Source organism: Ictalurus furcatus, chromosome 19, assembly GCF_023375685.1.
Source record: "Ictalurus furcatus strain D&B chromosome 19, Billie_1.0, whole genome shotgun sequence".
In the NCBI taxonomy this organism is placed as follows: Eukaryota; Metazoa; Chordata; class Actinopteri; order Siluriformes; family Ictaluridae; genus Ictalurus; species Ictalurus furcatus.
Window position 1 is genome coordinate 8,830,562 of NC_071273.1, and position 15,260 is coordinate 8,845,821.

At 36.3% G+C, this 15,260-nt stretch overlaps 1 protein-coding gene across 1 annotated transcript; it reads left to right on the plus strand.

Moving 5' to 3' along the window:
- Window positions 1–753: 753 nt before the first annotated feature.
- b4galnt3a (beta-1,4-N-acetyl-galactosaminyl transferase 3a) lies at window positions 754–14,645 on the plus strand. Its single transcript, XM_053650771.1, has 20 exons — window positions 754–1,002; window positions 3,813–3,850; window positions 3,959–4,000; window positions 4,098–4,193; window positions 4,977–5,067; window positions 5,300–5,400; window positions 5,566–5,633; window positions 5,831–5,906; window positions 6,156–6,222; window positions 6,677–6,820; window positions 7,127–7,236; window positions 8,863–8,966; window positions 9,066–9,118; window positions 9,239–9,443; window positions 9,545–9,780; window positions 11,626–11,779; window positions 11,922–11,994; window positions 12,167–12,320; window positions 12,474–12,600; window positions 13,876–14,645. The coding sequence occupies exons 1-20, from the start codon at window positions 852–854 to the stop codon at window positions 13,967–13,969; spliced, it is 2,184 nt and encodes a 727-aa protein (XP_053506746.1). The 5' UTR covers window positions 754–851; the 3' UTR covers window positions 13,970–14,645.
- The last annotated feature ends 615 nt before the right edge of the window (window positions 14,646–15,260 follow it).

Genomic DNA, 15,260 nt, shown 5'->3' on the forward strand with positions numbered 1-15,260 from the left:
GGCCATATAAGGTAACTTTTTTTAATTTCATGCTATCACATTGCTTCATATTAGCCTACATGGTCATTCAAATGTGTAAATCATGGCAGAAGGTACACTCATGGCATCTAACGTTTAATTTTATTCCATGGACCTTCAAAAGAATGTAGGAATTTATATATATTTATGTGATGCTAATTGTGCTAATACTGTGTCTTTTTCAGTGTAAAGTCTGCATTCATAGTAACACTGTTTTGAATGCTATTAATAATGAATTCATGGGAGTGCCAATAATTGTTGCACACCTATATTTAACAGAGATTTTTTTTAATATGAACCTGTGTTGTGTTTGCAATTGATTGATATCCATTAGAGCAGAGTATTTTTGTGAACTTGTTTAACAAAAGATCAAAAGGTTAAACAATAAAGACAATTTTTCATAGCCTTCTTTGCTCATATTTACCAAGGGGGCCAAAATTAGTGGAGGGCACTGTGTGTGTGTGTGTGTGTGTGTGTGTGTGTGTGTGTGTGTGTGTGTGTGCGCATGTGCAAGTGCTTGCATGTGTGCGTGTGTGTGTGCATTAAATGTAGAGGTCTTCCTCTCTAGACAGAGCGTGAGAGAGAAAGATACGTGTGTGTAAAAAGAAAACATTCACTTAAGATGAGATTATTTCTATGTCCTAAGATACTATAACACTGACACGCAAATGAACTGAGATGTGATTGACGTAGTTTTGTCCATTCACCTCATCACACACCCTTAGTTTCTTGCTTAGCAGGTGTGGCCCACAGGAACGTATAATAATTAGAATGACACAGTGTTGCAAACTAGTGTTCTTGCCTCTTACACTGAGACAACTTAGTCGCTGAATATGATGAATCAATATTTGAACCACTTCAGAGAGAATTTCAGCAGCAGACATTTCAAACTGTTTAGAGTACTGTTTCTGTCTTTAGTGGCACTGACTGTTCTCACATTTTTCGCTGTTTATCAAAATGAAAGTAAAACAGTCTCAGTTCTTGGTGAGTAGTGATTTCTTTTTTTTTTAACTATCAAATTACTGTTTATTACTATGGTGTGCAGTCTGTGCTAGAGTATGTAATATATATATATATATATATATATATATATATATATATATATATATATATATATATATATATATATATATATAATTTTAAAATTTGAATTTGTGGCAAATTATTACCATGATTGGGATTAAGGGGTGGTTTAAACTATAAATACCTATTCTCAACCCAAAACCAGAGTCTTGTTTATTTGAACTCCTATGGGATTTTTTTGTTTTCATCATTGGTTTACTATTCAAATATTATGCAAAAATCATCCAAAGGATATTCTTAGTACATTCAGTATAATACCTATAAAATGGTATTTTATGTAGCTATACATGTTAAGATCAGATTTAAATCAGACCTTGATGAAGGCAATTTAGGAATACCTGGTTTGTAGTTATTACTTGCAATTAGTCAGCTAATTAGACATTTAAGAAGCAACCACAGAAAAACAATTTAAAAAAAAGTAGGAAAGAAAAATCACTTTCAAACATATAGAAGAAGTGAGGAAGTGTCAAAGATTAACTGGATCACTATGAGAAGGCTGTTATTTAAAAAAAAAAAAAAATCAGATTTCAAATCTTATTAGCAAGTGTTTTCTGGCTCAATTGCCTAATACATTTCCTTTCATCTGCAAGAAATCGCATGTTATTTCACATTAATTTACATGTAAAATGATCAATAAGCCATTAGGACACAAATATGCTTTGTGATACATTTCTAATATATAAATTATACATTTATATGCTTTGTGATGAACATCACAGTATGATGGACTGACAGCAGTGATAATTCTACCCTTAAATGTACCACTGAGCAACAGTGGACTGTTTAAACTCTACCATGCCAGCACTCAGGAAGTTTTCAGGAAGTTTTTAAATCAGTGGCAGATTTATTTACATTATCACTTATGGAAATATATTGTAATATTTTAAACATTTACTTTGGAAAATCAATAAAGCTTTTCATTAAAATAATTTATTAAATGTATGAGATGCAGTGGGGGAAATAAGTATTTAAGTATTTAACGCTTCAATATTTTTTTCAGTAAATAAATTTCCAATAAGGCTATTCACATGAAATTTTCACCAGACATCAGTATTATCTCAAGAAATCCAGAAATATAAAGAATTCACAACATTAAAGTGCATAAATAAAGTTATGTGTAATAAAGTGGAATGACACAGGAAAAAAGTATTGAATGCGCTAAGACAAAGCACTTCTCCAAGGCAAGGTGAAGCAAAGGAACCAGCTGAAATCCATAAGTAATTATACCCCCTATCTGTTCAAATTAATATCAGCTGGGATTGTAAATTGATGGTTTATAAAAAGGCTTTTCGTTACCAAGGTGTCACACGAAACATCTCATGATGGGTAAAAGCAAAGAGCTCTCCCAAGACCTGTGCAACCTTATTGTTGCAAAGCATACTGATGGAATCGGATACAGAAGTATGTCAACACTTCTGAATCCTCCAGTAAGCACCATTGGGGCCATTATCTGCAAGTGGAGGCAACATCACTCCATCATCAACCGGCCACGCACAGGAGGTCTTCGCAAGATTTCTGACCAGGGAGTCAGACGAATAGTCATAAGAGTAGCCCAAGAGCCAAGGACCACTCAGAAAGAGCTCCAGAAACACTTGGAGGCAGCAGGTGCCATTGTCACAGAGAAAGAAATAGGCAATTCACTCCACTGCTAAAGAAAAGGCATGTCGAAGCTTGTTTAAAGTTTGCTACAACTCATTTGGACAAGCCTATGAAATACAGGGGGAGTGTAGTCTGGTCAGATGAGAGCAAAATACTACACTGTCATACTACACACCATGCTTGGAGAAGAAATGGCACTGCACATCATCCTAAAAACACTATACCAACAGTGAAGTTTGGAGGTGGAAGCATCATGATGTGGGGCTGTTTTTCATCGCTGGTGTAGTAGACTTCATATAATTGAAGGAACAATGAATGGAGCCATTTACCAGGAGATTCTTGAGAAGAATCTGCTGCCATCCGCCAGGATGATGAAGATGACACGTGGGTGGACCTTCCAGCAGGACAACGATCCAAAACATACAACAATGGAAACTCTCAATTGGTTTTAGAGAAATAAATCAAGGTGTTAGAATGCCCCAGTCAATCACCTGACTTGAATCCAATTGAAGAAGATTTAAAGACAATAGGTTTAGAAGAATGAGCCAAAATCACACCTGAATACTGCAGCCCATTAATTTCTTCATACAGGAAGCACCTTGAAGCTGTCATTACAAACAAAGGCTTCTCCTCTAAGTATAAATAAATTTCAGTTAGTGTGTTCAATATTTTTTACTGTGTCATTCCGCTTTATTACAAATAACTTAATTTATGGACTTTAATGTTTTGATTCCTGGCCCACATGACTCCACATGTCCTTGGGCAAGACACTGGACCCCAAGTTGCTCCCAATGGCAGGCTAGCTACTTGCATGGCAGCTCTGATACCATTGGTGTGTGTGTGAATGGGTGAATGAGACACAGTGTAAAGCGCTTTTTTAACCACGAAGGTTAAAAAAGCACTATACAAGTGCAGACCGTTAATATCACTCGATATTACATGCTTAATTGCCACGTCACCTTGTTACACAAGCTTCAGATGCCAGTCACGCACGAGGGCACTTCCCACAGCATGGAGCTCACGCAACGTCTCGTTCCCTTATCAGGGAACAGGGTTACATGCTTTACTCAGATGTTTTTGTGCTATGACTGGAACTACTTTTGTTGTTTCAGGGTTTTGGGAGAGCTACCAAAACAACGGGTCTTCAGAGGTGAGATTAAACTTTTTTTTTCTTAATAAATTTATAGATATAATAGATTTTTCCTTTTAGAGAATGTATTACAGAAATTCAATTCCACTTTTTAAAAATCTATCTCAGATGAACAAAGCACAAAATAGACAGCCATTATGGAAACCTGAGGTGAGAAACTTTTTTTCATAAAAATTTGTAGCAGATGATTGCTCAAGGATGTCAAAATATCTTCTTTTTTTGATAATTTACTTTATCATGTGAACAGTTTCTAGGTGAAGTGAACATGCATGTTTTTGAAGACTGGTGTGGAGGTTCTGTGCATCAGCTAAGAACGAACGTGCTGTACCCTCTTTTCCCCCATGTTAGTGAAATTATTTTTATGCACAAACACACACACACACACACACACACACACACACACACACACATTTTCATTGATAGATTTCTCAGTCTCGAAGAGATCAAGTGTTCAAATGTGAATGTATAGTATGATAAAGGCTATATTGGGGGATTTATGACATTAGCCTTTTGATTGGTGTGCACAGCCAAATTACATTGAAAGTATCGAACTGAGAGCACACACAATAATTAATTAGCAAGCAGTTACATATTTCATTTTCGTGGGACTTTAATTATAAAATGTATTTTTATTTATTTATTTATTTTGCTAAATTACCCTGACAATTATTGAAAATCATATGATATAAACTGGTTGCTGAAGAAGAATGAATGAAAGATGAATGAATTAATCAAATAATGGCAATTTTTCATAATTTTATATGATTTCCTGTAAATAAATAATTTTTATTCTTTGACAAATTCAGCTCAAATCCATGTGCTAGCGTGCAAAAACAAATCAATAACTGGCAATATTACTTGTGTACTTACAAACTGCACTGTATATCAATAAAGCTTCCCTATGTTAGGCTCCAAATTAGGTAATAAAATTGTATAACAAAGATATTTCTTTACCAGCAGTACTGATTTTAAAAGCCATCTGACATATTAATTCCTGCTGATTTTTATGTATATATGAACTGTTGATCAATAGACATTTAGACATTTCAAAAGACAATTACAAATTGGTGATTTAAAACTAACCTCTATTTACTAAAACCTGTATTGTGTGGTATTATTATTTTAGGCTCGCACCACAATTGGCAGGCTTGCTGTTAATGCTGGATGGAAAAACTATGGTCTAAGAATCTTTGGATACATTCATCCTGTATTAAGTGGTGCGTTCTATATATAAAATATAATTTATCTATCAATCTATCTTTCTCTCTGTATATATATATATATATATATATATATATATATATATATATATATATATATATATATATATATTATTGTTTGAACACCAAGAAGTGAAAGTCTGCAGCCACACTTGCCTTTGGTGTATAAGTTTAGGCATCCCGTCTTGTGGCAAGTTTGTCCTAATAAATTCTGCTTACTCTTTACCAGGTGAATACATTTTTGCTATTGCTTCTGATAATAATGCAGAATTCTGGCTGAGTTCAGATGAAAGCATTAAAAGCATCAAACTCATGGCCTACCTTGGCAAGGTAAAACTTATTGACCTATATGCTTACTTTCCAACATCAGTTTAGTGAGGCATGACACTGGTAAACAAAGGTGCACATTGGTAATAGTACTATTAAAATTAATGGCTACATGCAGTGTTTTATTATTATGAGAATGCCTAATTGCCCTTGTGCATTGTTGGTCAGACAGGAAAGGAATGGGCAGCCCCAGGAGAGTATGAGAAATTTTCATCTCAAATATCTCAGCCTGTACTGTAAGTGTCATCTATTCTACCAGTACAGAACTGTACAGATTTTTTTAATAGAAAATTATATGAATGAATGAACTGTAACTGTAATTATTTTCTGTGTCTGACCTCCATTTATGCCATGGCTCAGATCAAATGTAATCAAGTGCTTTTGTAAACTGTAAACTGTTTAATTGCATTAATCCAATATGATACTTTTTTAGACTATCAAGAAACATGAAGTATTTCTTTGAAGTACTCTACAAACAAAATGACGGAATTGATCACCTGGAGGTTGCAGTATGTCTGTTTCATCTGGATTATATATTTCAGCATTTCTACATTATATTACTGTGTGTAGTTTCTACCTGTGGTTCTTAGTTCATGGAATTAAAATATGTCATAATTAAAGTTTCATTAATCTTGCTTTAAACTGTGAGCAATAAAAAGAAAGTTTTCATCATGCAGTAAAAGCTTTTACCTTGTCTGAGATGCAGAAGTTTTTGACTAAGAGATTTTATTATTTTTTCATTTGTTTGTTTGTTTCAGTGGCGTCTCAATAATGAAGACAGTAATTTTGAGGTCATTACTGCAGAATATTTGTCCCGCTATGTTGGTGAGTTGCACAGCTCTTACTATTCTAAATCAACAGTATTTGTGTGTTATTAAACCTCACTAAATATTTTTCCCGAGTCATTTTTATACATGTTTAAGAAGCCCAAATTTGCTATTCCACCCAAGTAATTGTACACTATACTAAAAAAAAAAAAATGCAAACCATTTATTCATGGAATACAAACATGCACATTTGTAAATACAAAAAATAATATGTGTACTGAAGAAAAAGTATTGTAACATGAAGCAGTAGTGTTATCTGTTAATAAGATTCTCTTGCTTTTTTGTGACTTAAAATCAAACTACAACCATGGACACTGTTCTGTCTTTAAACAAATGAACCTCTCACATGTTTGCATTGTATTCTCTCTTATTGTATTCTCTCCGCAAGAAAATTCTGATTTATGCATCTGTTAAATGAATAAATGTGTGTGTTTTCCACTGTATATGTACAGATGAGTCTTCTTTACAGCTGGTGGAAAGTGATCACATCCCTCAAACAAAAGCCAGTCATGCAATGTCCACTGACGCCATTTTCAAGACAGCCAAGCCTGAAGTGGACATGGTCAAAGCAGATCCGCGAGACTTTATATATAGGAGTGAGTGTTTCAAAAAAGGTTTTCATGAGATTTTCATGAGCTAGGATATGGAAAGTGCAAAAGGGATATTTATTTACACTCTTATTTACTTTCTTACTTATTGAATCATTTATTTACTTAGTTATGTACCTACAGTTGTTTTGGCAGAAGCACTTTCAAATGAGATTTTTCTCACTTTGTGGTTATTCAGTTCCTTTCTAAATAAATGTAATACATGTACAGTATGTCTTCTTTTAGTGTGAATAAACTCCCATTAGTATAAATTTTAGACCCATACTAACTCATACCCTGTCTCTTTTTCATCAGCACCACTGCTAAAGGAGTCCTATTTGGAAAATGTTTTTCTCAAATGTGATTACTATCCACTTCATATATTTGACAACTCAACCATTGAGAGATATGATGGTATAAATTATGTAAGTACATCTTCACTTTGTGTTCTGTGAGGAACAGTACTTCAAAAAATTTTTTATAGAAATTACTGTGTGGAGTTTTGCATGTGATGACACATGTGAGCGTTTATTTTTAGTATGTGCCATTTAACTATTCTTCAGAAACAGAAAAAAAAGATAGCAAAGGGAAAATAAATGGAACTTTGATCTGCTGAAACTTGGCTACTTTCCAGCTGCTACAAATGCCTGCCTAAACAGGCTCGTGAACAAACACCTACACATGCTCAAGTCACTGCAAGTATGTGTGTGTGTGTGTGTGAGAGAGAGAGAGAGAGAGAGAGAGAGAGAGAGACTCACAAATAGGGCACAGGTTAAATTGTACATTCCCCACACTCCTGCTGTAGACTCCCATTAAAACCCCAGACCGGGTCTAGATCCACTGAGAACCTTACCAGGAGAAAGAAAATAAACAACTGAATGAATGAACGGAAATATAAGAAATACCAAAATAATAAGCTTATGCACTTTTGAGAAAATATTTTTGTTTACTTTTTGATTATATGGATTTCTACATAAATGGCTACTAAAAAGCCATCTGGTCTTAAGAGTAGCAATTATTGGAAGAGTATTTAAACCTCTAGGAAAATATGTTTTATTATATGTCAAATGTTTTGTTGACATATTTTCACATGTCCAGACTGTAGTACGCCATGGGATGATGCACTCTAAAAACAAATGTTTAGGCCCAACAACAACAACAAAAAATTAACGCAACAGTTTGCGTCAATCTTTTTGAGTTATGGCAACTTCTAATGAAAGTTCAACCAACAAACTATACTGAGTTAGACTAATTACCTTTTCCTCTACAATCAAATGTATTTTCAATTAACACTTACTTAATAATTTGTAGAGTAAACACACATCTTTAAGTTGAATACTCATAAAAATTAAGCTGATCCAACTAGTTGTTTTTTTGTACTGCTATGTTTAAATCTTGAAAATAAACAGCAACAACAAATTTATTTTGCCCTACATAATATAATTTAAAAAATTGGCCATATTGCCTTGGGAAATTAAGTAGTAAACATACTAAAATATGCTGTCACAATGAATCAATTATTCAATCACAGCAAAGTTATAGGCCTTTACATATTTAAAACAAAAGTGCCAGTGTAACTCTGTAAAATATTAACTCTAGTTTTAAAAACATCTGTAAACATTCTGTAAAATGTAACAAGCATAAAAAAATACAAAATACAAACATTAAGTTGTCTAACAATAGTAACCAAAATCCAGAATCATTTACAATGGCATGTTAAGTGGGCAGGGGGAGGGGACTTGAAATCCTGAACTCAAGGTGGAGAAAAATTAAGTTAGCAAGCCAATTTCATTAAGTTACTACAACTTAAATTTAGCTTTAAATAAATTAAATCAGAAATTTCAGTTTCAGTGACACACAATATTAAGTTGATGTAATTATCAGCATAGTTATGTCAACACAACGCATCAAAATAATGTTTTCAAATTAAAATGTTTAATTAAGTCAATAAATTAGAAATTTTGTCTTGCAACCATGCACTTAAATAAGTTGTGGTAATAGGTCCTCTGAATTACTTTTTAGAGTGTGGTTAACTGTGTGGGGTTTTTTAGGTTCACTACTCCTCAGTGTATCCCAATGACCACACAAGACTAGCTAATGAAGGGACTGACACACAGCTATGTTTTTACCAAAAGGATGAAACATATGGTGAAAGGTATTGTAGAATTTTCTCATTCTCTCTTCCATTCTATTGATTGCATGTACATTCACTGATTTATTCAACTATGTCTTCATGTGTATTCTTTCTTTCAAGACATGGGTTTGGTCCATATCTGAAAATTGAAAACACAGGAGAAGAAGAAACAGGTAGCTTACTATTACCTGGATGCCTTCAACGTGTTTTTCATGATTATTCTAATTAAAATGTACCTAATGTTAAAAGTTTAATTAGACAGATCAATCTTTGTTTTCTGTTATTCCCAACAGAGGATAACAGTAAATCTTCCACAACAGAAAACAAGCCAAAATGGAAACAGGTCTTCAGTGTGAAATCTTTGGATTTCCATTCAAAGCAGAGTGATTTTGTTGTTCACACCTGCAATAGAGCTGGAAATATTATAATGCTCAAAAAAGAAGTCATGCCTGTAGTTGAAGCCTTCATGAGTCAACTAAAAACAACAGAGACCACAAGGTATATACTCACACCCCTCAGTGTCTTCATTCTGAATGCTTTGGCTTGTGGTGATGGAAAATAATTAGCGGGATTTAACTTGACTTTTCATGGATGTGCAGTGATCTGGTCATAAAACGTGTGCTAAATGTGGAGAAGAGGACGGATAATGCTACAGTCAGTCGATACATGTTGGAGTTGGAGCTGGAGGACAAGCAGGGGAAAAACATGCTGCTCTCTAAGTATTTTTATGCTACAAAGGACAAAAATAAAGGGAGGAATCCAAAAGTACCTACCCTTTGCAGCCCAAATGGTTTCTCCTGGAGCCCAGAAGCGACAGTACATGTTATTCTAGCAGGTCAGAACTATGTACTATGTAATAATATCTCTTTCAACATTACATTTGTGCACATCAAGGTTTGGTAAACGACAGAGAAAATATCAACTGAGCATATACTTCACCTTGATCTTACGTTGTTATTCTTGTTGTTATTCTGGTTTTGACTTTGTTTCTAGTTTCTCTTTTCTCATTTCATACTTGGCCTTGCCTATTCATGCCCGTTTGCCGATCGCCTAACTTTTGCTCATCTTTGTTTATGCTTTTTGCCTTGCCCTTTGGATTACCTGTTCTTAATAAAGCTCTTAACTGCAATTGCATCCGTTCAAGAGTTCAAGAGGCCCTGTATGAAAGGGAAAAGCTGAGGTGGGAGAAGGAGGGCAAATTCTCCTAATTCGAGAAGTGGCTCAACATGATGTACTCCATCATGGGGTATGTCAAGAAGGAGCCTTCCAGCCAGGCTGGAGCCATCTATCACCCACCCTCCCCCACTGTGGATCTCATCCAGCCTGCCGAGTCAATGAAGAATGTCCTTCAGCCTCCCTGTTCAGCTGAAGACGTTGCTCCGCCTCCCCATGTGACCCCCTCCGGCCTTGCGGAGAACTCTACTCCCCCTTCGGACCTCATGGAGAACATAGCTCCCCCCTCTAGCTTCTCCCTCAGACGCTTCTCCCTCAGGCTCCGCCATGAGCTTCGTTACTCCCGCTAGCTGTGCAGTAGCCATCGCTTGTTCCTGTCCAAGGTCAACGAAACAGCCTCTCAAACCATGCTCCTGTCCAAGGTTGATGGAATGACCAACCTGATTTCTTCTCATGCCTAAGTCTGCTGACCCAGCCAACCAAGTTCTGCTTTCCTGTTCCACCGAGGTTGTTGCTCTGCCTTCCTGTACTGCTGAGGATGTCGCGCTGCATTCCTGTTCCGCTGAGGACGTTGCTCTGCCTTCCTCGTCCGCTGAGGATGACACTCTGACTTCTCGCCCCGCTGAAGCTAACAACCCAGCTTCCCATGCCTGGGTGCTGTCTAGAGACCATGGCGAGCTTGCCCCAGCCTCATGCCTGTCACTTGGCTCCGGTTGAGAGAGTGTTTTCTGGCGCTCTGGGAGTAGCGCCTCTGGGGGGGGGTTCTGTAACGATATTTCCCCTCACGCAAAGTGCTGGAGCATGCAGTGCGCTCTGAAACCCGAAAAAAGCTTCCGGGTTTTTCAGAGACATTGACTTTACATTCTACACGTACATCTCTTATGGTTTAGGTCCTCTCTCTGCCCCTGTATTGTCATTGGTTGTTTCACTTATGTGTCATCATAGTTTCAGCTGTTTTGTGTTCACCCCTGATTACGTTTGGTATTTAAACCCTTGTGTGTCTATGTTCAGTGTAAAGTATTGCGTGAGTTTTCCTGAATATCAAGCCATTGTTCTTTGTTCCTGTGCCATAGTTTTGATCCTGTTCTCGTCCTCGTTTTTCAATTGTAGTTTTGCCTCGTTTATGCCCGTTTGCAGATCGCCTGACCTATTGCCTGTTTTTGACCACGCTATTGTCTCACGTTTTGGATTTGTCTGCCTATCTCTACTCTAATAAAGCTTATCTGCACTTGCATTTATCCTAACCCACAAGGCAGTTCGAAATTCCTCTTATTATTATCCCTCTAAATTATTAACATTTTGCAGATTCTGCAAGGGGAATGATAAGAGCACAACTGTGTGTGTGTGTGTGTGTGTGTGTGTGTGTGTGTGTGTATAAATATATATATCAAAAGATTATCAAACAAATGTATCTTTTATTGTGCATCTAAGTTTAAATCTTGCAGTCCCAGGCATAAGGTCCTGTTGTGCTCAGGATTCTCTGTTTTTCTGATCTTTATTTCAACAGTGAAAAACCAAGGGAGATGGGTCATGCATTTCATAAAGGAAATGGAGAAAGTATACAAAACCACACGAGACAAAAACTTCAACATCATTCTCATAGACTATAATAGCACGGATATTGATGTAGAGAAGGAACTGAAAAATGCTAATATACCAAGGTACAACTTTTGTTCATTAAAACAATTGGTATTACCAGGTGTACATGATAAGCATTTTTGATAAGCACTGATAAATATTTTTGCTTTGTACATGTATATATGCGTGTCATTTATGTGTTCAATTTTTTGGGACTATACACAGCTACCAGTTTAAGAAACTGGATGGACCTTTTGGCAGATCACCAGGACTCCAAGTTGGAATAGATCTTGTTGAAGTAGGGAAACAATTTATTTTTTATTTAATGAATAATGAAGCTTTATAATCGAAGCTTTTATAATAAAAAATTGAGGACCTTAAATGGACCACTTGAATCTGCTGTATCAGTACATTTAATACTAATCAATTATTCATCAGATATTTTCACTAATTTTCATATTCTGCATCAGGATGAGAACAGTATTTTGTTCCTGTGTGACCTGCACCTCCACTTTCCTGTGACAATAATAGACACCGTGCGAAAACACTGTGTGCAAGGGAAAATGGTGTTTGCTCCTGTTGTGATGAGACTGGAATGTGGAGCCACAGTGCAGTCCCCTACAGGTAGTGATGATCACACAATTCATTAATTTGCAGTACTCTATAGTCATTTACACTATACAAAATGAGTATGATAGTTAAATGTTAGTATCATGTTTGTGCTACAGCTCGTGTCTATTATAGCAGTTACAGTAACTAGGTTTTTGTAATACACAGGTTTCTGGGAAACTATGGGTTACGGTCTGATTGGCATTTATAAATCAGACATGGTTCGAATTGGAGGAATGAACGTTAAAGAATTTACTGACAAGTGGGGAGGAGAAGACTGGGAGTTGCTGGACAGGTAAGAACAGGCCAATTTACCAACAAAATTTGAAAGATGTCATGTCAGTGTTTAAAAGTACAGATATACTTTACATGTCAATGTTTAAAACCACAAGCTCACAAGTTCTATGTCAACAGATCCAGTGCCATGCATTTGCTAATATCATAAGCTCTTATCAGAAATTCATCCGTGTGCCAGCACTTGGTGCTTGAGCAGCATATGCTTGACTGTAGTGCTTCTTCTTGCACTGTGGCACAGTACAAACATTTGTGACCAGAAAACATTTTGAGAGTGGCTATTGTGGCCTGTTTTCAGCCTGTCAACTAAGCATGCAAACAAGGCCACATCTGGATGCTGGTGGAGCCAGCGATGACAGCTGTGTTTCAGCCGGCAGTTCCTAGTGTGACAGAAAGTGTCTCCCAGACCCAAAGATATAGCAGCTTGCTCTCTTTGGATGAGGAGTGAGAAGAAGAACTCAAATTATAAGTGGAGAGAGCTCACCTCCCTCTACAGATGCACTTCATCTGCTACCAGTAGTTCAATCAATGAAGCAGTTTTGCTACAAGTGCATTAGCCACAGGCCTGTCAACCAGGCCTGAGCTAAAAACACAGAGAGGTGCCCCACTCTTTGTCAAATACAAGGAAAATTGAGGGTAACATGCTCCTACCTGTGCATGTACATTACTGTTATACATTAACTTTACAAGCTCAGCAGTGTGAGCATAGTATGATGAGGGAGAACCACTCACCCACACTACAGACAGATATCACAGGCCTGCAGTTCATTAGACTGCAGGTAATGTTTGAAAAGCTCAGAGTGCCAAGGGACACCACTCTTGGTGACAGTCTGAGAGATGAGTGCCCCACAAATTCATAAAAACCATTGGTAGCTAACTGAAAAATATGAAGATTGAAGGAATTGATCAGCAGTTTTGGAGGACAGGTTACCTGTAGCACTGACTGTAGTCACAAGCTGTTACACAGATACTGTGGGTCCTATTATTTTCAGAAAGGTTTCATATGTGCATGAGGCAAGAAGTATAAAGGGGCAGATAGCCACTAACCAGGATATTTTATAGCAAAATACTAAGTCAAACAAATCACCAATGTAACTGTGTGGTAATGTCTCAGTATGCGGGCACAAGCAAACCAGAAGTTATTAAGGCCTTAGCGCCAGTACCAGTATAGCAAATATTTTTTTTGTTCTTGAATCAGTGTTATTGAAGCAGTACAATGCATCCCCTGCACCAGGCATGGTTTATCCACTGTTATCTTCTCTCATTTACTATTCAGAATTCTGTTGAACAAACTGGAGGTGGAACGACTGAATCTGAGGAATTTTTTACACTTCTTCCATTCAAAGCAAGGCATGTGGAACACAGAATGAATCTTGAACAGCATGTACTGTACAGAAACAGTTGGAAGGACACACAGCACATAGTAATGTGTTTTTAAGTGATATAATTTTTTTTTTCTATTTTAAAATTTTAGAATCATGATGAACATCTATTATAACATCTTATCTATTATAACAGATTACACACTCACCAGTGTTAAATAAGATAAAACCATGATACATTTCTAATTAGTTACATTAACCCTTCAATAACAACCCAGTTATTACAGATTTACTATTCTCTTTGAAAAATGTTGAAAATTTTCAAAGATTCTGTATGCTGAGCATTATTTTTTTCTGTCTGGTCATCACAGATAATTTCTAGTGGATAGTGGATTTAAACTAAATAACCATGGTGGCTGGGCAACCTTACTATTAATATTAATAACGTTTGACTGGTGTGCAATCCTATTTATCCTATTAATTCCATTTAATTCCTATTAAATGTATGTATTTATTTAGGTACAATATGTACTAACTGATACATTAGATGGATAATTGCATATGTGAATGTTTGTATTTTAGAATAATTAATGTGGTCTAGATCTATAATCAAATCGTCACAGTCGATGAGGGGGAGATGATGGGTACTTTTGCAGTAAAGAGCTTTATTATGAAACAGTTAGAATAATCCAAAACTTGAGACAAAAGAGTCGTCTAAACAGGCAAATGGTCAGGCGAATAGCAAACAGAATAAACTAGGCTAAGACTGGAATCAGATAACGAGGACGAGAATTAGATGAAAACCATGAACAGCTTGGTATGTAGAGACACTAACTAGTTGACACTAACAACACTTCGTACCGAACATAGACACATGAGGGATATAAATACCAAACATATTCTAAGAGGAAGACAAACACCTGAGACACATTAGGAGACAACCAATGACGTGACGAGGGCGAAGACATGACATCAACCATAACAAACACACGTGTAGGAAGAAAACAAAGTCAACGTCATATGTAAACCCAGAAGCACATCCTCGCGCTTTGAGCTCCGTAGTGTGTTATTTGTTCCAGAGCTTTGTGCAGGGGAGGGGGGGGGGCGTAATCGTGACAATAATAGTGTTTCAGTATTTATTTATTTTTTTTACATTTTTAAAAATATTTCGGAGGTGTGCAACATTTGTACTGCACAAGCACTAATCAATACTATACTATATGGCTTGATAATGTCTGGGTTGCCCTAGCTTTCACATGCTTTTTTATTTGTGTATACCTGTAATTTTGTATATTATTTTGTTTGTATGCATTGTTTTTTTATCTATTTGTTTAACTAT

Bases quoted from the DNA above. Each gene is read 5' to 3' on its own strand.
- b4galnt3a (XM_053650771.1), top strand. From the start codon at position 852: ATGATGAATCAATATTTGAACCACTTCAGAGAGAATTTCAGCAGCAGA. The intron at 3,851-3,958 runs GTGAGATTAAAC...AATCTATCTCAG, and splicing joins AAAACAACGGGTCTTCAGAG to ATGAACAAAGCACAAAATAG. The intron at 5,634-5,830 runs GTAAGTGTCATC...ATACTTTTTTAG, and splicing joins CAAATATCTCAGCCTGTACT to ACTATCAAGAAACATGAAGT.